Source organism: Hemiscyllium ocellatum, chromosome 30 (genome assembly GCF_020745735.1).
Source record: "Hemiscyllium ocellatum isolate sHemOce1 chromosome 30, sHemOce1.pat.X.cur, whole genome shotgun sequence".
Classification (NCBI taxonomy): Eukaryota; Metazoa; Chordata; class Chondrichthyes; order Orectolobiformes; family Hemiscylliidae; genus Hemiscyllium; species Hemiscyllium ocellatum.
Genome location: NC_083430.1, coordinates 26,675,572 through 26,698,985, shown reverse-complemented (window position 1 = coordinate 26,698,985; position 23,414 = coordinate 26,675,572). Strand labels below are relative to the sequence as shown.

The 23,414-nt window shown below is 37.8% G+C and overlaps 1 protein-coding gene across 1 annotated transcript in view; it reads left to right on the top strand.

The window, feature by feature from the left end:
- LOC132830127 (protein argonaute-3) overlaps positions 1-17,789 on the top strand; it is a 121,568-nt gene extending 103,779 nt beyond the window's left edge. The window contains exons 13-20 of the mRNA XM_060847629.1: positions 75-259; positions 6,003-6,162; positions 9,206-9,296; positions 10,135-10,329; positions 11,252-11,386; positions 11,592-11,693; positions 14,297-14,496; positions 15,534-17,789. Of these exons, the coding sequence (XP_060703612.1) occupies positions 75-259; positions 6,003-6,162; positions 9,206-9,296; positions 10,135-10,329; positions 11,252-11,386; positions 11,592-11,693; positions 14,297-14,496; positions 15,534-15,642 (1,177 nt within the window). The 3' untranslated portion in view covers positions 15,643-17,789. The remainder of the gene's footprint in view (positions 1-74; positions 260-6,002; positions 6,163-9,205; positions 9,297-10,134; positions 10,330-11,251; positions 11,387-11,591; positions 11,694-14,296; positions 14,497-15,533) is intronic.
- Positions 17,790-23,414: the final 5,625 nt, after the last annotated feature.

The following is a 23,414-nucleotide window of genomic DNA, read 5'->3' as shown; positions in this document are numbered from 1 at the left end:
AATTATTATAATTTCGGTCTTGGCTCTAAATGTATTTAAATTGAGTGGATGATCAATTACCACTGTCTTCTCAGGAGTTTTACTGACCAGCTACGGAAAATATCAAAGGATGCGGGGATGCCTATCCAGGGCCAGCCATGTTTCTGCAAATATGCGCAAGGAGCTGACAGTGTGGAGCCAATGTTCAGGCATCTGAAGAACACCTATTCAGGACTCCAGCTTGTTATTGTTATTCTACCGGGGAAAACACCTGTCTATGGTAATTAAATATTCTTTAAATTAGTAAACGCACCTAATTATTCAAACTTTAAGGTTTAAATCCTTACTTGGCATATCATTCCATGGCCAATAATTCTTCTACAGTACCTGTTTGTAACACTCATTTGTATTTAGACCTGGTTGGAGGTGACAGTAAGCGTTTTGAATGTTGCCGTAGAGTTGATTTCCCACTCAAGACTCACATGCACTTTCAGCAGAAATTGATGTGTCACAAGCAGACAGTGCAAACATGGCAAATTTTAACCCTATGCTGCAAAATGCTTGTTGTTGCTTTATATGACATCAATGCTTGGAATTTAATGGCAAACTCATTTCTAAGGAGGGTGAGTAAAATATTTACTCAGGCAATGGGGTGCCTGATGAGGATCTTGCTGAGGTCGAAGATAGTACCTTATCGATGCACGTAGCTTTGGGAAGGGGATTGCCAAACCCCTGACAGCCAAACCCCAGCTGTTGCTGCCATCCCTTCATTTCCATAACCTTCCTGCCTTTGCTTACCTGAGACCTGGGTCCCTCAACAACCCTCGCCCTTCAGTGTTTGTATTGCCAGCAACTGTGACTGCTCCTATGGTGACATTGCCTGTACTGCATAGTTGTCAACTTCAAATGGTCAGTAGCTCTCACTGGTAAGGGTTTTCATCCCAGAGATATTTGATCCTGGTAATGGCTTACTGTTCACAAATTGTGTGCCTGAGGCTATGTAGATTCTTATTGGCAATCCAGCCTGCAAGCAGGACCCTGTTATCTGCATTAAATACTGCCCAGTGTGTGTGATACCAACAGAAATTCTTAAAGGAAGGTTAAGCAATTTTTATTTGTATTCATTGTCATTGAATAATTCCTTCCACAACAGGCCCTAATTTATACATTTTGTGTTCCTCATCTGCTTTAATGATGTTGGGAGAGGGGAGGGAATTGAAGCATCTCCGAGCAGCTCCACTCGCTGCAGTTGTAGGTCTTGAATGATTTAAAGATTAGAAAATTAAAAACATAGGCTGATTACCGAAGAATATGGATATCCACCATCAGAACAATTATTTTTGATGGGAATCAAATGTAAATTATGCCAGATGTTTTATAGATAGACAATGGGGGAAGTACTTAGAATGAACGGTTTTTTTCCCCCTATATGTCCTTTTTAAATCCTAATTTGTTTATTTTAGCATTGCATTTATTGGTCATACCATACCAGTTAAATGCAAAGTTATTTCAACACATTTTCAGGTACCCATTAGACAATTTTACACTCAAAGAAACATAACTTGGTATTGCTGAAATTATTATTTAATTCTTAAAGTTATAAGCTTATACCATTCTAAATTTATTTTGTTCATCAATGCAGTATTCACTGCAGTCTTGTAGTGAGTGTCTATTGTTGGCTTTTTTTTCTTTAGTATTTAGAGTCATAGAGTCAGACAGCATGGAAACAGACCTTTTGGTCCACCAAGTCCATGCCAGCTATGTTTCCAAAGTAAACTAATCCCACCTGCCTGTATTCAGCCCATATTTGGCTTCCAAACCTTTCCTATTCGTGTATTATCCAAATGTATTTTAAATGTTGTAACTGCCCCTGCATCCACCACTTCCTCTGGCAAGTCATTCCAAACAGTAACTGTGCTCTGAGTAAAATATTGCCCTTAATGTGCCTTTTAAATCTTTTTCCTCTCACCTTAAAATTATGCCCGCTAGTTTTGACCCCATGCTGCAAAATGCTTATCGTTGCTTTAGATGGCATCAATACTTGGAATTTAACAGCAAACTCATTTCTAAGGACGGTGAGTAAAACATTTATTCAGGCACTGGGGTGCCTGATGAGAGTCTTTCTGAGGTCGAAGGCACAGTACCTTATTGATGCACTTAGCTTTGGAAAGGGGGTTGCTAAACCACTGACAGCAAACTCAGCTGTTGCTGCCATTCCCTCTTTTCCATGACTTTCCTGCTTTCGCTTACCTGAGACCTTATAGAAAAGACCTTTGCTATTCACCCTCTATGCTCATCATTATTTTATAAACTTTTATAAGGTCACTCCTCAATCTCCTATGCTTTAGTGAGAAAAGTCCCAGCCTATTCAGTCCATTTTTACAACTCAAACCCTCTATTCGAGGCAACATCCTGATAAATCTTTTCTCAATCCTCTTCAGCTTAATAGTATCCTCCCTATATTCTGCATACACGACTCCAGAAGAAGCCTCACCACCGTTTTGTGCAACTTAGATATGACGTCCCAAACCCTGTACTCAAAAGTCTGAGCAATGAAGGCAAGCATGCAAAATGCCGCCTTAACTACCCTGTCTACGTGTGATGCAAATTCGAAAGAATTATGTACCTGAACCTCTAGGTCTCTGTCTGCAATACTGTCCAGGCCCAACCACTAATTGTGGAAGTCCTGTCCTTGTTTATTTTATCAAAATGCAATACCGCACATTTATTCAAATTAAACGTCATCAGCTACTCCTCAGCCCATTGAACCATTTGATCAAGATCTCTTTGTAATCTTGCACAACCTTCTTTCCTGTCCACTATATCATCAATTTTGATGTCATCCACAAATTTATTAACCATTTCTCCTATGTTTTTATCCAAATCATTGAAATAAATGACAAAACAAAAGTGAACCTAGGACCAATTCCTGTGGAACACCACTGGTCACAGATGTCCAGTCCAAAAAAAGCACTTTGAATCACTCAGTCTCCTCTGGCAAAACCAATTTCGTATCCAATTAGCATGCCCGTCCTGAATCCCATGTAATCTAACTTTACTGATTAGTCTACCCCGCAGAACCTTACCAAAAGCTTACGAAAGTCCAAGTAAACAACATCTTGTGTTCTGCCCTCATCAACCTTTTTGGATACTTCCTCAAAATAATTCCAGTCACATTTTCTCTCGCACAAAACCATGCTCACTGTCCCTAATCATTCTTTGCCTTTCCAAATGCATATAAATCCTATCTTTCAGAATCACCTCCAACAATTTACCAACTACTGATATCAGACTCCCAGGTTTTTAGTTCCAGGGTTCTTTCAGCTTTCCTTAAATAAAGGTACGTTAGCCACCCGCCAGTCCGCCAGCACCTTACCCGTGATTATTGAATATACAATGTTTCTGCTAGGGGTCCTGGAGATTTATCCAACATTATATTTTATATGACTTCCAGTCCCTCCTCTTGTTTAATGTGAATTGTTTTAAAAACATCAATATTTATTTCCCCTAAGATCTCTAGCCTCTATTAATGTTTCCACAGTAAAAACTGAAATGAAATACTCATTCAATGTCTATCCCACCTTTTGAGGTTCAACATATAGATGACCTTGTTGATCTTTCAGGGATCTCTCTCGTGTTCTCTCGCGCTCTCTCTCTCTCTCTCTCTCTCTTTCTCTCTCTCTCTCTCTCTCTTTTTCCCCCAATTCGCACTCTCTCCCCATCTCACTCACTCTCAATAATTCAAGAATCTGAATCCCTGAATATGTTCAGCCATTGATTTATCTGCCCTATCTGTTTATTTCTTCCCTCATTAGAATTTGACACTGAGTAAACCGGAGAATACTGCTTTTCAAGTTCTGTTTTTTAACCTTCTCATAAACTTTTATGTTTACTCTGGAGAGCCTATACCTTTTCCTTAACTGTCATTCCTACTAATCTGTACAACAACTTCCAGGTTCTCACATTCCCTGTCACAATATGCTTCAAACATTTTGATACATCCTTAACCCTGGCCCCAGAAAAGAGTTATTATACAATTACATAACCTTGCCCAATTTTCGTGTAAATCTGGCATTTGCTCGTATAACAAGAGTGTGTCAGTTCATATAATCCACATCCACTTGAAGGGTGTGAAGGAAATTAAAGATTAGCTGTTACATTTGCTTTCATTGGAACTGATTGAAATGTAAATGAAGTCCAAATCAGCCTTGATTTGTTCATTAATCTAAGTAACATTTCAGTGGAGCATATAAATTGCTACTAGTGATGAGATTATTTTGTGGAAGACTATGCGCAATTGTAATGCCACTAGATTATGTAACCCAAAGGCCGAAGATGGTGCTTGTGAGCATATCAGATGAAACCCAGAGTACTGTTAATTGTATAAATGAAGGTTCAGTGTATGAGTGGACAGTGGCACATGGGCAGTTGTTTGTATAATTATAAGATCAAGTGTTACTAGTTAGTGTGGTATATGTTCTTATCAATTTAACCATTGATACATTCCCTATCTGGGAGTCAAATACTGTGGATTTTGAATCAGCAGATTGTGCACCTACCTCTGAGCCAGAAGTTCTGGGCTCAACAAGGGACATGTTAGATGGAGATGAGGAGGAATTTCCTCAGGTGAATGTTTTTAATTCTTTTCCCTTGCGGGGACTGTGGTTGTTGAATCATTGAGCATACTTAAGATAGAAATGAATGGATTTCTGGAGACCAATGACATAAAGATATTTGGTGATAGTGTGTCAGATAGATGATGGCCACAGTCACTTGGATAGAATGAATGGCCTACTCATTTTCCTGTGTTCAAGACCCCACTCCAGATTCGTTGGCTCTGGAAGGTGTGTTTATATCATTAATTAAATTGTTTAATAATCCTTCAAGCACTTCCCTACTATTCCTCAGGGAAGAAGGTATATATGAAACAAACAAGATCAAGTATAAAAAGCATTCTATCTGGTACAGGCATGTGTAGCAAATTGAAGAACTGCCTTGATGGTCTGTTCCTGCATCTGATCTAGGCAAAGGGCAGTTAAAGGGATCCATATGACCTGGCTGTCTGCCTCTCCTTAATGGTTATGTGTGAACTTTGAATGTCCTTGAGGGAAAGTGCTGAGTCCATCATGTCCTTGTAGGTGGTGAGCACTGCAAAAGCTGCAATGCATTATCACGCCTCATTTCATTTAATACTTTCATTTTAGTTATTACCCTTTACAGAGGCATTGTTCAATGGTTGTATTTTTAATTTGTTTTTTCTTAATCTGAAGAATATAAAGGGACACTAATTGACTAATTGAATTGGTGTTCTGTTGTAGAATTAAGAACTATACATGTTTATAATTTCAATTTGTGCATCAAAAACTGAGTAAAGCCTTCCGGTCTCTTCCTTCACCAACTGGTTCACAAATTTAATAGGAACCGTTCATGAGACTGACTTTGAGCATCACTGATCACAACAAGTGATGCTTCAGAGTAATGCAACAGCACAAGTAAAGCAGCATACTTTTGATGCCACTTTATTTATTTGAACCAGTGCATTGCAAATGCAGCAGCACTATTGTGGTAGAAGTTTCTTTCAATGTTTCAGTCGCCTTAACCCAAAAGTTTAATTTCTCCCATTTTTTATTTTACTGATGTATTTTGAGAAGGCTTTGCTTACCACTAGATATTTCTAAGCAAATTATAACTGGATGTTTTATATATACTGTCAAGTATTTAGTAGAAATGGTTCCAGGGCATGTGTTTAGCTGTCTATATAAATGAATTTGGATGATTACAGAGTTATTGCAGCAAGGAGCACTAGTAGTCTGTGGAAGTGCAGGAATACTTGCATCTGGGCTGTGAAGTGCTAGGAATGAGACTCCAACCATCTTGTCACACACTGCAAATTCTTAATCATCCAGAAGACTAATTGAATGGATCCTCAAAATAGCTCTCTGGGTAGCCTGACTCAAAGTCTGATTGCCTTCATTGGGGAAATCACCAAGAAAAATCTTCTAATGCATTCACCTTTCTTCTAGCCGAGGTGAAGCGTGTGGGAGATACTCTCCTAGGAATGGCTACTCAGTGTGTTCAAGTGAAGAACGTTGTCAAAACGTCTCCACAGACATTATCGAACCTCTGCCTGAAGATTAATGTGAAACTAGGTGGTATTAACAACATTCTCGTGCCACATCAGCGGTAAGTTTGTTTTCTTGTTTTGTCTCAGTCAAGATGCTTTGTAAAAATATTATAAAACAAAATACGGCAATAGCCACATAAGGTAATATTGAGTCAGATGACCATAGCCTCATCAAATAAATAAGTTTTCAGGATGATCTTAAAAGAGGAAACTGAGGTGAAGATGGGCATGTATTCTGAACCTTAGTGCTTGGGTAACTGTAGGAACAGCCAACAAAGATAAAGCAACTAAAATCAAGGATACACTATAGACCAGAGTTAGATTAGCACCAGTATCCTGGATGGCTCTGAAGCTGGACAAGATTAAGATATTGAGTGGTAAGGACATGAAGGAATTTGAAAGGTAGAGTAAGAATTAATCATTTGGGTGTCGGTGTAGGTCAGCAAAGACAGACGTATGGAGAAGCAAAGCTTGTTGCGAGTTGTTATAACACAACCGGCCAAGTTTGGATAACCTCATCAGTATTAAAAAGAATTGAATGTTATCTTAAATTGCTGATTTATAATGATTTTTGCCTTTGTGAAGTTAGCAGTTTCCCTGGTAGTATGGGTGAGGGCTTTGACTTTTTGACAATATATTCACTTTCAGTTGGAGTTCCACTTCATTCAGCTACAAAACCGAAGGTTTGTGAAATCTCATTCAGGTGTTTTGGCAGAAGTTTGCTTGAATTTGCTACGGTTTAAAGTATAGCTGATTTTGGTAGATCTCTGTGTGAACATGCAGTTATCTTTGTGAAGCGATGACCATGTTGTTTCCAAGACTGAAATGGGTACAGTGGGTACAGAGCCATAAGTTGAATTGGGCTCCTTTTTGTTTTAAAATTGATGAATCGGTGATTGAAGCAAACAGACTGGGAAGGATCTTCTGTTGTGCAAACTATGCTGATCTTCAGACAGAAGGCAATTAGTTGGGTGTCCCCAGGTAGGTCTAGGAAAAATCTGAAGTTCCTCTGTAAGAATGATATTGAATAATCCTTGCTGACAACAGATAAGGACTGATTCACACTCCATGATGATGCATCTACAACATACAATCATAAACTGATTGTGTTCATGTAAGAAGCATTGTTATAAATCTGAGATGTAACAGCAAATTTTATACTTGCAAAACCCTGAACTTTGTTTACAAACAGATGTAAGAGGAAGAAATAGCGCAAAATATAAATGTTATATTGGTAAAATTCAATAGTCAAGAGACTTCAAAAGGAAATTTGAAACAGCCTTGCTAGATGTAAGGAGCTCTTGAAATCCTCTGTATTGCTGAACTGATCGTTCTAAAGTCCTGAATCGTATGAAAAGATAGTTACATGAGCAGCTGACAGATCAGTGATTGTTTGCATAGAGGAAAGAAATTACAAAATAAACTAAATATTTCATGGCATTAAAATTCACCTAAGAATCTTGAATTTTTGTATTGAAGCATTCTAGTTAAGGCAACTATTTCAGATTGACAGTTATAAGTCAGCCAAGCTAAATGTCAGTAACAAACGAGATGTTAGAAAAGGAAGGATTGGTCAGATCTCAAACAACGGCAAGACAAAGTACAGGAAAAAGAGCATAGTGGCATCGTGTAACTTCAACAATCTCTCCCTCAATATCAACAAAATGAAGGAGCTGGTCGTCAACTTCAGGAAGTGAAGTGGAGGACATGCCTTTATCTGTATAAGTGGTGCTGAAGTGGAAGTGGTAGAGAGCTTCACATTTCTATGAATAAATATCACTAACAATCCTTCCTGGTTCATCCATGATGATGCTAAAGTCAAGAAAGCACACCAATGCCTCTACTTCCTCAGAAGGCTAAGAAAATTTGGCATGTTCACAATATCTGTTACCAATTTTTATAGATGCACCATGGTATGCCAACTGATGTGCCCAAGGCTGCAAAGAATTATTAAATTGTTAATGCAGCCCTGTCCATCACAAAAACCAGCCTTCCTTCCATTGACTCCATCTATGCTTCCTGTTGCCTCAGGAAAGCCGCCAACAAAATCAAAGATCCCTCCCATCTCCGTTATATTCTTCCACCTTCTTCCATCAGGCAGAAGGTATAAACGTTTGAAAACACAACATCAGATTTTTAAAAATAGCTTCTTCCCAGCTATTATCAGATTTATGAACAGACCTCTCATATTTTACAGCTGAAAAGGTGTTGCTGGAAAAGCGCAGCAAGTCAGGCAGCATCCAAGGAACAGGAAATTCGACGTTTCGGGCATAAGCCCTTCACTCCTGAAGAAGGGCTTATGCCCGAAACGTCGAGTCTCCTGTTCCTTGGATGCTACCTGACCTGCTGCGCTTTTCCAACAACACATTTTCAGCTCTGATCTCCAGCATCTGCAGTCCTCACGTTCTCTTCTCATATTTTACAGTTGATCTTTCTCAGCACCTTCGCTGTAGCTGAAAGACTATATTCTGTATTTTATTCTATTACCCTGATGTACTTCTGTGAGGTATGATTTACCTTGATAGCATGCAATATAGAACTTTTTACTGTATCACCGTATGTGTAACAATAATAAATCAATCTAATCAAATCAAGTCAAAGGTGGAGTTGGAGCCCTAGGGATATGTGAAACAATAAATTTTCATGGAAAGGAAGACATTGGACTTTGCTATTGATGGTTTGTTGGAGTGGCTTTTGCTATTATGCAGTCAACGTTGGTGTCAGATGCTTGCATTGTTTCATATATTGTCTGTAACCTAATTGCTATGACTCTGTGGTAAGGTTTCAAAATCGGGTTACACTTACTAACTTCAGTCACACTAGCATGAAATTGGCATCAACAGAAATAATTATTTTCTAAAGGCTATACATTAAATATACAAGACAAAGAATAAATTTATTTGTAATAAAGATAGTTGTTTGGAATAGAAATTAGTTAGTCAAAAGTTTGCAAATAATCAAATTTATATTCTAGTCAGACTCTGCAATTTATGTACAAATTAATTTCATAAGAAACAAAAAGCACCTATATTTGCATTATATCTGTTCCAGTTTTGAACAAGCTACTCAAGAATTGTTTATTTCTTCATTTAATGCCTGTAGACCATCTGTATTCCAACAGCCTGTGATCTTTCTGGGGGCTGATGTCACACACCCACCAGCTGGAGATGGCAAGAAACCTTCTATTGCTGCTGTAAGTGTTCATTTTTTTTACATGAATACGTTCTCTCAAATGGGCAAGGGTAGTGGAGGAAGAAAGGAGAAAAATGGCAATGTAAACAAATCTTGTCTTCTGCATTGTGTACTCTTAATTTTGAATGTGGACGAAGGAACATGCTGGGCTGCTTTGCACTTAGTTCATGAATTTTCCAGGAATATTTTAGAATTTGGTCAACTTGAGGGACATGCTAAATCAAGTCAGCCCATCTAACATTACCAGGGTTGGTAGGGTTCATGTGGGGGTAGGGGGAAGGGAGGAGTGGGTGGGCATTTAAAGGTTGGTATGAATAGAAAAAAGTGTCAATTCCAGTCATGAGGTACTCCACTTGCATTGCATACCTGGATCTCACAATTCGTTCCTCCAGGATAGTGGTCTATTTCAAAGGCAGCAAATGCAGGAGCAGGGAAAGAAGCCATCACAAATGATTCTCTGGTTCTAATTAGATGGATTAGAAAAGAGCAAGGTGACAGCAGTCCTAACCACTGTATCCACATAGCAGCAGAGTTTGGGCAATCACATTGAAGATTGCAGACAGATCAAGAATGACGAGGATGGAATGTTTAGCTTTGTCACAGACACGTAACATGTCAGCTTTACTACTGATGAAGGGAAAAATTCACCTGTCACTGACTTTTGTGTTTCGGTGAGAAGATAGGTTAATTATGACTTATTTGGTTCTGCTATCCGCATTCCTATATATGCAAACCTGGGTCATCAGAATCTTTTCATTTTCAAATCCCACAAATCATTCATAAAGCAAGTGTCACAGTGTTAATCAGTCTGTGTGCAATTATCTGATTGCTTTTTCTAGGTTGTGGGCAGTATGGATGCCCATCCTAGTCGTTACTGTGCCACTGTACGAGTTCAGAGACCTCGACAGGAGATCATTCAAGACCTAGCTTCAATGGTTCGAGAACTTCTCATTCAGTTTTACAAATCAACTCGCTTCAAGCCCACTCGAATTATATTCTACCGTGACGGTGTTTCTGAGGGCCAATTCCGTCAGGTAAAAGTAGCTCATGGGTAACTATCATATTCTGTGCTCCAAGCTAATTAGTGCAAATTTAAAATTAAATTTTATGACAAAAATACTTTCCAGTTAACTTTGTAAACTTGCTATAACCAATTCAGGACAAACTCTGCTATGTTTCCCTTACAATGTGTGAAAATCTCTGGGCTGAAACCAACATGTGAGAACAAAGTTGGACTGAAAGCTTCATTTTGCCAGTTTACTATCAAATGTAATCCATTTTCCTCCCATGGGTATGAATTTGAAATCTGAAAATGCAAAATATCTGGAACAAATGCAAAATCTGCTTCCATTTTGTTTTGATGGAGGGTGGACAAGGGGCAGGCTCTGCTCAGAGGAAATGTGTTGACAATTTAAATATATTACATGTCTTCATTTTTAACATTCTAATTTTAATGGAACTCAACAGCTCAAAGGAAGGGAAAGTAGTTGAATCCATGAGACAGTCCCTTTACAGAGCTGCCAGTGGGCAAAGAATACAGTGGTAAGGCCTCCAGACAGACTAATCAGTAATGCCAAATCGCCCACTTTAGTTACCCATCACTCCTACTCCAGCAATCTCCCAGGACATGAACTCCGATGGGATCCCTTCCTCATGATCAAGACATCTGCTAACCAACATGGGATGACCTCATTGCTATTCCCACTCAACGGTTTATATTTTCCAATACCATTTCCTACTGTAAATAATCTCCATTTTGTCAATCATGCTAACTATGGAAAAAAATCAGATGCTGTTATCCAATCCTGTCCCCACACCAGTACAGAACATTAGCACTAGATTAAAATCCAGCCCATGATCGAATCTCGGGGGTGGTAGGATCCATGAACTTTATGGAGTCACTTAATTTAACGGCATTCCCCACCAATCATACTTACATTTGCTTTTATGCTGTAGGTATTGTATTGTGAGCTATTGGCAATTCGAGAAGCCTGCATCAGCTTGGAAAAGGACTATCAGCCTGGCATCACATACATTGTCGTGCAGAAACGTCATCACACTCGATTGTTCTGTGCTGATAAGAATGAGAGGGTAAGAACTATCCCTCTCCCTCTCCCTCTCCCTCTCCCCCTCTCCCTCTCAATACATCTGGCTTGAGGAGTTTTAAAGCATGAGTTAAATCTTCAAATGGCCATTAAACTCAACAATTTTTCTTTTGGAGAACTGAGTGTGAAATGGTACACAATTTTTGAGTCTGGGTGTTGAGATTTATTCTTTTATTCCCTCTGTCTGAAAGGTTGGAAGAAGTGGAAATATTCCAGCAGGCACAACTGTAGACACAGATATCACCCACCCATATGAATTTGATTTTTATCTCTGCAGCCATGCTGGGATACAGGTATGAAATGAAAGCTTGATAACGTAATATTTGTATTGCTGGAGGATAAAGCAGGGAAATGTGTGAAGCTGTTTTTTCTGAATGTTTCATATGTTTACAAGTACCACTTCTGTTAAGAGGGAAGGTTAATAAATAACTGGAAATCAGAGCAGACAACAAGCACATCCTGATGTCTGCCATTTCAAAAATGCAGTTGTTGCAAAAAAGAGACATTTTTCTCCGAATGAGTAAGTGCTCATAGTTTTAATTTTGCCTATGTAATGTACTAGGAGAAAGTGAGGACTGCAGATGTTGGCGATCACAGTCTAAAAGTGTGGCACTGGAAAAGCACAGCCAGTCAAGCAGCATCCGAGGAACAGGAGAGTCGACATTTCGAGCATAAGCCCTTCATCAGGACAGACTTATGCCTGAAATGTTGATTCTCCTGCTTCTCGGATGCTGTATGACTGCTGTGCTTTACCGCACCACACTTTTTGACTCAGTAATATGCTGAAGTCTAAAGAGATTGTAAATTAATAATGTTGTGGTTTGCCTTTTACTAAGGAAAGAAATAAGTTTTATTTATGGAACCTTTCATTTCCTCATGGCGTCACAATGGACTTTGTAACCAATTAAATACTTCTGAAGTGTAGATATGGTTGTAAAGATTAGATTAGATTAGATTACTTACAGTGTGGAAACAGGCCCTTCGGCCCAACAAGTCCACGCCGACCCCCGAAGCGCAACCCACCCATACCCCTACATTTACCCCCTACTTAACACTACGGGCAATTTAGCATGGCCAATTCACCTGACCGCACATCTTTGGACTGTGGGAGGAAACCCACGCAGACACGGGGAGAACGTGCAAACTCCACACAGTCAATCACCTGAGTCGGGAACTGAACCCGGGTCTCTGGCGCTGCGAGGCAGCAGTGCTAACCACTGTGCCACCATGCCGCCCGTAAAGAAAAGCAACAAATAGCGTTCCCTCTAAATTTGTCAGCATTGACACATCATGTGCAGAAACTCAGAACAACAGCTTAGAGGGAACTCTATCAGCAACAAATTTGCTCACAGCACAATCCACACATACCAACATGGCAAATGACCAGACAATCACTGGATAAGCCAGGTGAATTTACCTGGCCTTCAATGAATACAGCACTACATTGTGCTTCGTTCTTTGAAATTCATTGAGAGCTAGGTTGTTCTCGGTGCACCATTTTTCCAGGTCTTCCACCTCCTGTCTGTAGTCTGTTTCATCACCATCTGAGATTAGACGGACTATGGTGTTATCATCAGCGAACTTGTAAATGGCATTAGTCTGGTGTTTGGCAACGCAGTCATGGGTACACTATGCAGTCATGAGTACACAGTGAGTACAGTAGGGGGCTAAGTACGCACCCCTGGGGGGCTCCAGTGTTGAGTGTTAGTGAGGATGAAATATTGTCCCCAATCTTCACTGTGGCCTGTGGGTCAGAAAACTGCAGATCCAGTTGCAGAGTAGGGCTTAGTCCAAGATCACTAAGTTAAGTAATCAGTCTTGAGGGGATAATCGTGTTGAAGGCTGAACTGTAGTCAATGAATAGGATTCTTACGTAGCTGTTCTGGTGTCAAGATGTTCTAGAGAGGAGTGAAGGAAAGTGATATGGCATCTGACATGGATCTGTCCGAGAAGACTTCTGCCAGTTGATCTGCACGTGCGCTGTCTGGTACTTCACCTGGTCCTGTCGCTTTCCTTAGATTCACAAGAAGGAAAACTAATCTGACCTCTGATGCAGTGACTGTTGGGATAGAAAAGTAATTAAACATTGCCATCCAACATACACATAAACGTAGATACGCTGTTTCCAAAATGGCGGTAGTGTCTAGTACAAAAGGAAAATCAAGAATATGCAGTTTAAAATGTAACAGTTTTGAAGTGTTGAGTTTAACCTGAGTCTACAGTTGTTTAATTGTTGCTTCATATCTTCAGCATTAGTGAAATTTCTGAATTTGTGGTCAGTATGGTTTCCAAATGGGCACTATCTTTGAGAAGCTGATAGAAACAGGGAACAAAGTGTATGCTTTCCATTTTTGTTCATTTTGGTTCAGATGGATTCTTGTTTATTAATAGTTTAGTGACTGGCTTATCCTGGTCAGGTGACCAGAGCTACCTTAAGTCAATAATTTTCATTTAGGCTACCTTACCCTTAACCTTAGGTAGATTGGGTACTTTTTTGACTAATAGTGACCACATTCAGTATTTCATGAATATCCAGAGTATACAGTCTGATTAGACTGTGACAGTTATCACATTGAATGGCTTTGCTGCACCCTATTTCCACTTATGACACGGAGGTGCCATTGATGGACTGGGGTGGACAAAGTTAAAAATCACACAACACTTCTTACAAGTTTTCCGATAAGACCAATCTTATCGTTCATGGAAATATAGAAATCCCAACCTGTACGCTGATCAGTGAACATAGGGTCAGTATATATAATACCTTTTAAAGTTTTACCAAGAGTCAGTTTGGACCACTCTAGCATGGCTGGTAAAGGAGGCTGCCTAGAGGAAAGTAAGTATATTTGTAAGAGGATAACCTGATTAAAAAATTTGCCAATGTTATCTGTTTCAGGGTACAAGTCGTCCTTCACATTACCATGTTTTGTGGGATGACAACTGCTTCTCTGCAGATGAACTTCAGCTCCTCACCTATCAGCTATGTCACACGTACGTGCGCTGCACACGCTCTGTCTCTATCCCAGCACCAGCCTATTATGCACATCTAGTGGCATTTAGAGCAAGATACCACTTGGTGGACAAAGAGCATGACAGGTAATAAAGACTATATTTTGTCATTGTTAGATGCATTTTCTGTGTTGCTTCCATGATCTCTACATGTCAGGTTTTCTCTTGCTGATGATAGAAACGGTAGATAATAAATACTCATAATTAACATTGGTTAGGGATTCACAAGTATGGAACTTGCATAAGTTAAAATTACCACACGTTTTGTTTGAATGTCAAAGTCAAATTTAGGCAATTCGTTCTTCAGCTGGACAAATGATTAATTTTAGAATTTCAAACAGTATTTTTGATTACTTGCAATACAATGCGGAGGGAAGCTAAGACCAACTGGCACTCAGTTGAAGCAAGTTTGGCATTGGAATGAAAGAAATTGGATGAATGTGATGGAGATAGTGATGTTGGAGAAGATGGACAAAGAGTGATTTTGTTTTTCACAGTATAGCTTAAAGTTTTGTCAACAATCATAAACCACTGGACACTGATGATCAAGCAGGAAGACATTAAAATATTGTGTTTAAAGTTATTCTCCATATTTAAAGAATAAAATTAGCAAATAGGGAGACATATGATAGACATTTGTTTTCAGTACTTTTTTTGTTGCTTGATGCAGCTACTTGTTCCCTATACATTGCATTTTACATGGTTATTTGCAGTTTTTCTTTTCATTAGTGTAATTTTAGCTTTCCAGAAGCAACAGAAAACCTTTGTTTATGAGAGTTGGGTTCAGCTAAACATTGTACAAAATCTTGTGTGAATTTTAACGACTGCCAAAACTTCCATCTAATGAAGCAACACTTTGTTTACCCTGATGTAGAAATTATGCAAAGCTGTATGGATAAAACTAATCTCTCTAAATTTTCTTACACTGTAAGAAATATCAACAATATCTAGATCTATAATATCCTTCATAGTATAACTTGCATAAGTAGGCATTAGAAACAGTAATTGTAATCTATGTAGACATGAATCTATTTGTTTGTTATGTTTTCATGAATACCTAGAAGAATACAAATGTTCAAGTCGGGGTTTGTCCAGTTTTGATCATCTTTCTCCAATATTTACAGCGCTGAAGGCAGTCACATTTCCGGACAGAGTAACGGACGTGACCCACAGGCTCTTGCCAAGGCTGTGCAGATCCACCAGGATACCTTACGCACAATGTACTTCGCTTGAGTTTGGGAACTTCTCTCCAGAAAGAACCGAAGATTTCAGCCTACATTTCCAGTGGGGTCAGTTTACGGGAAATGTCTCCAGCCATACTGTAACTTTCACTGTGCGGAGACAATAGTTTCAATAAACTGGCGGAAAGGGATTGTTTACCTACGAAGATCATAGCACTATTATGCAATACGAAACCAGCCAACTGCTCTGTGTGTGTGCGTGCGTGTGTGCACATGTGCGCGTGTGTGTGTGTGTGTGTGTGTGTGCTCCGTCAGACCTCATGTCTGTGTCTTTCCTTTTTCCTTTTTCAGTATAGTTTCCTTTTTGCCTTTACCTCAGTGTTTGGCAGCACAAAACTCATCTTTATCAAGCAACACAAAAATGGAACAAAAAAAATGTTCCACAAACCTTGGATCTCAAAAGTAGTCACTGATTAGGTCAGAAATCCAGCCATTCACTTTAGTCCTCAACTTTGGGAGTGTGGGATGGTTGCTGTAGGTGAAAAAGACCTGTTTGAAAATATATTCTACCAGTTCTTCTTGAAATTCAAGAAGTCCCACCTCCGCAATGCCACTGTTCAAATTCCATTTATTGGTTAAGTTACCGATTAAGTCAACTGACTGTTGAGTATAGCAAGTAGTTGTGGCTCAGCTTCATAATCAGAGCAGTGGAATTTTACATATAGAAGATAAAATCCAGGACTTGGATGAGCATAAGCAATGATGGTGAGAGAGAAACTTTTGAAAATTCCAAGATTTGGGGGCTCTGTTTAATGTAGAAACTTTTGCTGTTTCTTTTATTGTTTACTTGCTAGCTCAACTAAATGTGATGTTTTTTTTTGTTTTAGCATCTTTATATTTATTAGAAAAAATGCTTAATTTAATATGAATTTACATTAAAATATAGTAGCATCAATTTTATTTAGTTCTGGAATGTAACCGTGTTGTATACTGACAGAACATTGCTACCGTTAGTGCAATAAGCGGTTGGTTAGAAAGCCCGTGTCCTACGCTGTAACGGAGCAGCAGTCGTACCACTATAACCGTGGGAGAGTGGACACCTCCGCACTTCAGAACCTTATCAGTTTTAATAAGAAAAAAGGTTGAATGCAAAAAAAAAGTAGGGCTGGGACGTTTTAATGTTAGTTTATTGGGACATTACCTTATTTAATTTACACATCTAATCACTGAAATGTGAATTATTTTTCTGTTTTATTTCAGTCATTCCATTTTAAAATAATATACCAAGTTTTTTATTTGGAATTTTTTCATAAAAGTTTGACTTGTTTCATTGATACAAATCTCATGACGTTGTTTGCACTTTGTAAAACCTCATGAACTGCATGTTTTATCCAATGGTTGTCATTGCACTGGCTCGAACCGCAATATACAAAATGCTGCAGCCTTCTTGATGGATGGGCATTGCTTGTGTCCCAGCCCTACAAAACAGCCTCTCCTCTACATGAAAGAAATTGTACTTCTACAGAATTAAAAAGTAACCAGAACTTTATGGAAACCAAGAAGAAACTGCAGAATTTTCCTCCCCTTTCATAAAAAGCAGGCTTATTGTCATTTGATTATAAAACAAACTCAGATATTTTTGATTTATTACACCCTTGCCTCAAACATAAGGGCTAATATTCTATTAACTCTGGCATGCAAACTTTCAGTAAATATTCCAACTTTAAAAAGGAATGTAGTGCCTGTTTTGTCAAAACTGATTCTTCAGGCACAATTGCAGTGATAAAATATGAAAAACCTATCAGAATTATCTTTGTTCCTTTAGCCCCCCCCTCCATGGTGAAGAAGTAGAATCAGATTAAGTCAAATTATGTAAATAAAGTCTTAAGTTTTATTCATTTAGGAAAATGAATATTTTCTTTGTAAATCAGACTCCCATTCTCGACTTTACAGAAGTTTTCCATAGTACACAGGACATCATCTATATAAGAAAAGCAAAGTTTTGATTGGCTTTTGTTAGCGAATTAAACAGTGCTTTGCTTGAGAAATTTTAAGTAGATCTACTTTTTGAAATAAAGTTTTTTTGAAAAGTCAATGGAGTTGATTTCACCACCAATCTCAGAAATGCAAAATCAAAGAAATCTGTTTTTCCTTCATATTTTCTTATGCAGATCTCTTACTGCTCTTGATGTACATAATTGCCTGAAAGATTTTTAAAAATATCAAAATATACCTCCTTGGATGTTACTTTTTATTTAATCTAAATACTATTGGTTCTTTTTATTAAGCTCCACAAAGCTGATAAAGAAATGCTGCCCAGAGAACTCTGTTTCGCAAATTAGTAACCATCTCTTCCTAGATTCCCCATCATATAAAGGGGTATCTGAATTTAATCAGGGGGGTACCCATTTGAAGGGAATCTTTACTTTGGAAACGTCTTCTGCAGAGTCCACCTTTGTGGACGTATTTTTTTCTTTGGAATCTATTCATTGATCATATTTGTATTTTGAAAATTATTATTTTTTGAGTTAATGTTTTGGACCAAAAGTGAATCATGGCTATGACTATTAAAATGATTCTTGTCACATGGAGAGATCCTGTCAATATGCCGCTATAGATTTTGCATCACTTTCAAATCTTTCACTTACCAGCTGAAAAACCACAATGGCCATCAGGTAATTCAAAGTCTGTAGCAGAAATAGTAGCAGTAGTGGTGTCATATTGTAACTTCCCAGCTTATAAAGTATTGGTATCTTTGATTGCGTCATCCCTGAAAAAATTGTTTTTCCACCTAAACAATCACGTGCTGGAATATCAAGAGAAAATACCAAAAGAAACAGTCCAATCCAGGCTTGTTTGAGAACCATGTTTTGCAAGGATTGAGTGGCTAGTTAGATGACTAACTAAATTCATCACAATCACAGGGAAAATGAAGTTTTGCATGATGACTATATTTGCAAATTATGTACAGTTGTCCCAATAGAATGAATGTATACTATGTCCAATTTCTCTTGAAATAGGTCAACAATCACAAGAGCTTGTTCCACAATGTGAAGATTCAGTTAGAAATAGACTTCTGGATGAACAAATAATTTACCAAGTTATATCCAAGCACTCCAAACTAACTGGCACCTCACTGTTTAAATCTGTCTCGTATAAGAAATTATTACAATCTTTCTCCCATTTATCATTCTGATCAAACGGTTTTTAAAAATTCTTCTGATCTTCACTTTTGCAAAGACAGACTTTATTTTCAAGTGATCTGATCACAAAGAATATTTTGCTTTCCAAAGCCTATCCATGTATTATTTGTTTCGATCTAAACTACTTAACTCTTAAGAAACAGTGCTCATACCCCAACTTATCTGAATTCATGATCATCTATTCTTTCTCCCACACCACAAAAAGCGTAATTGTATGTCACATTAAATCATTTTTGGAAAAATCCTTCAGGACAGCTCCCCACAAGTTAGCTCAGCAATACTAACATTTAGCAACGTTTACTAGGGCTAATCATCTATATGCACTGTATGCTTGCAACATATTTCAAATTAACTCACAAGCTCTCTATGAGCTATATTTGAAGAGGAGGAGAGTTCTGCAGTCAAGCCACACCAGGACTTTAATACTTGGTGCCTTTGTCATGTTCATTTGGTCTCTGTGGATCTAGTTTAATTGAGCCAATGCCGAATCTGAATCACAATTCAAATCACCACTGTTTACTTTAGACAATGTACAATAATGGTGTACATGGAATGCTGCTCTTGCAACTTTACAAACTGATAGCATTTAAAACAGAATGCTTCCTTGTACTGCATATTTAATCAGTCCACATTTCCCTAACGTCAATCTGTAAATTAGAGGTTTTCTGTGAGGAGGGGCATGTGTCCCTGTACCATACCCATCAGCTAAGTTTGTGAATGCCTGCATAAAGTGCCAATAGCATTTGCAGACTAATGTCATTATGTACCAGTGTTGGGAGGGCAGTGAGACCGATAGCTGCTATTTGTTAATCAGTGTCAGACAATAACTGCACTAGGAATTGAAGAGATTCTCACAGTTCCTATTTACAAGAGTGAAGGAAAGAATGTAGTGATTGACCAGTATAAAAATTAAATCAGGCCAGCTTTTACCAAGCCCCTTTTTCTGATTTTATTTTTTCAGAACATTATCTACTGATTTAAATTTTAGTACTGGTTTATTGTTAACCTGTACTGGGAGACACCACAAAAACAAAAGAATTAGTGCAAGTGAAAACCTGACTGCCTGCCTGTATCAATATCACCACATTACAGGCAGGTACAGGTTTTGGAAAGTTAGCAATATGTGCTGTATCTATTTTGGTACCTCTTAGTACTTAGTACTTAGTACTTAGTATGTGTAGTAATGTGGGGGTTTTACAAGTATAGCATCTGTTTTAGTGTACTGGAATGATCTCTCTCAATATGAGTCTAGTACCACTGGATGCAATATCTGCCACTACATATGTAATAAGTGCTGGAATTGATTTTACTGAATACCTATGCTGTAGAGGTCTAGTATCTGTACCATTAATGTTTTGGTATGGGCACAGACTTGAATGCAGATGTGGCATTTGTACTGGTCTATTGCTATAGGAAAGGGGTGGCTTCAGCATTTATGCTGATCCATTTTAATTATTTTTTTGAAGATCAGTCCTTAGAAAGTGCCTTTACAGAAGCTGGTGCTGTAGAATTTTTTTTTGTTCATTATGTGGCTGAAACAGTTTTATATAATGCCAAGAATATGACAGTATCCTGTAGCTGATGTATTTAATGGCAGTTTCTACTAAGTCAGGACCAAGAAGGGGGACAATAATACGAAAAGCTTTGAAGAACACTCTCAATACACAACCTAACCAGAAAGTGATACAGAATAGGAGCTATGATTGTTGTGAATTGACCACATTTCTTTAAACTCTATCTCCAAGTTGAGAATATTTTCCTATTTTGTAAATGTTTATATGTCGATGTTCTACTCAACCCCTTCCATTGGAAACTTCATGTCTAGAAGGAGAGATGAATGATACAGGCCTAATGTGTGTTATGAAGTGTAACTGGTATGATAAGAGTGCATGCGGTATATTAATTCTAATTTGCTTGTACCTTTGACAAAAACTTTATAGTTGGCCAACTGCACTCAATGGTGCTCCTATTATTAGGCCTATACCATCATATCTCTACAAGAGTTGATATTTTCAGTAAACAAATTAAGCTTTGGGAGGCACATTTTCAGTTTCTGAAATGGTGAATATGTATTTGCATGTAAATGTATATATACATTTTCGTTCTCGTCACATTCTATTATCTGTTCTGAAGAATTCAGATTGTATTTTTTATTTAAACAAAGGAACTGTTTATAAATTGATACAATAACGTGAAAACTCTCTTAACGAACATAAGTGTGCTTACTGGTAGAGCCAGAATTTCAGGTAAGGAGTACTCATTCACTGAGGATTACATATTTGTTCTTTTGCGTTTTATTTAATTCTAATTCGAAGGAACCAATCTGGCAGAGCCAGTGAATTAGAGAATGTGCTTATTTGTGAATAGTACATTCCTAAGTTTCCATCTTAAGTTAACTATTTGTTTCTAACACTGACATAACAGTAAGAAAACTGCTATCATCTGAAGATAGTCTTGCTTTTATTAGATCAATAGCTCTTACATTGAGCAGCTAAGCTATCTGCAACAGCAAAAGCAGTACTTTCCTTGTTTGTTGTTGACGAAGAGCTGGGATGAAATGGTGGGAGTAAGGCTAGGTTACTACAGTTGGCCCCTGGAGTTGTGGATTAGAGAGGGGAAAATTTGGCAGGGTTCTGGTCACACTCATCTGTTGTTGATGCAAAGGTGTGAATACGATGAGGATAGGATCTATTTTGCTGCAACATTCTCAATGAATGAACAGTTTGCTACCATTTTGTCTCCTGGTCTCTCTCTCGCACCTTGCTTTAGTGGACATTTGCTCAAGAATTCAATACTTTTACAAAGTACACTGAAAAAAAATCAATATTTTAATTGGTTTCTACAGTTTGTTTTAATTGGATTGAATTGTTTGTGATAATTCTTATGAAAAACTGTCATTTTTCTGTCCACTCCAAAGAGGCAGAAGCATTAATTGGGTAACTTTTCCTCCCCTAATGAATTTCAAATAACTAATCTGATGTGATATGAATAACAAAGTTGAAAATCCAACTTTTCAAACTGGTTTCTCTATCTAGTCTTTTGCAACTCAGTGTTTTAGTATGTTCTTGGAATTGTGCTTAAAAAGTATTTTTGAAATTATATTTTCTATTAGCAAATTGAATCTATTAGACTTCTGATGGCTTGATCATGTTTTGGCTGTATTGACCCCTTTTTTAAATGTATTCTAGAGCAAATAAAAGAATGTTAAAATAAACATATCAATTATACCAATTGGATCATAGAATTATATAGCACACAATTAACTTGTTTGCCCTGTGATATTTGCATAGGCTCTTTGAAAGAGCTGTCCAATTTATTCCACACCACATTTTTTCCACAAAACCTTGTAAACTAGTCCTCTTCAAGTATATGTCCAATAGCCTTTTGAACGTTCCTGTGGAATTTGCCTTCTCTATGGTTTCAGGTAGTATAATTTCTGAACGAAGTATTTTATTATTTCCTTATTCTTTGCCAGTTAATTTTCTACAACCTTGGTTCTTGACCCACAGGAAATAAACCTTTCATAATTTTGAATACTCTATAAAGTAGAAATGTAAGAAGGTATACAGCACAGAAAGAGACCATGTAGCTTATAGTCAGTTGTGTCCATGCTGGTTGGAAAAAGATACATCTAGTCTTCTTCCGTCTTCTAACTTCTACTCCATAGCCCTGTAGGTTATGGTGCCTCAAGAACATATCTAAATACTTCTTGAATACAGTGAGGATTTCTACCTCTACCACCCTTTAAGACAGAGTTCCAAACTCTGACCACCCTTTAAAGAGAAAATAATGCCTCCTCAACCCTGTTTAATTCTTCTACCAATTATTTGTATCTATGCTTTCCTAATTATTGACCTGTCATCCTTATAATCCACAGTTAAATATCTCCTTGACCTTTCCTACAAGGACAACAATTCCAGCTTCAATCTCTTCCCAATAAATTATTTTCCTTATCCTGGTACACCTAATCTGCATCTTCTCTAATGCCTTGACATCCATTCTAAACTGTTAACTATTAAAAAAAAATAATAAAAAGAGGTTGGCTAGGACAGTAAAATAATCATTAAAGTACTAATTTCCAATCTGCATTCTTATTAGCTTATAATTGGACCTGCTTATTTACTTCATGAAGGAGAAGATGATAAATTTGTGCAAATGTAAATTATAGAAATAGTGAAAAAATTAAATGTGGAAAAGTAAATCAAATGGAACCAGTCATGCGAATGTTTTCATTGTATGTTGCTTGTACTACATAGAGTAAAATGTTTTGTTGAATGAGAATTTTATGAAGAGGGATTTATTTGATTTTGTTTTAAATCTGTCAGAAATGCTACTAATAACTATAGTTGACAGTTTGACTTCCAGTGCGACCTGAAACTTAAACTAAACGCAAGTGAAGTTGGGTGAATTTATGCTAAAGAATCATATCCTGGGGTGGAAGGGAGGCAAAAGGAAAAGAAATGTTATTAACTATGTCTCCTCTCACAGCAAGCATACCTCCTGTTAGCCTCGTACAGCAACACTTGTGTCAAACTCGAGGAGAACTGAGTTTTCCTTCTCATATGAAGGATGAAAACTAGTAGTGGTTGGTGGTTGTGTATGGTGAGCGTTCTGTTTTAAG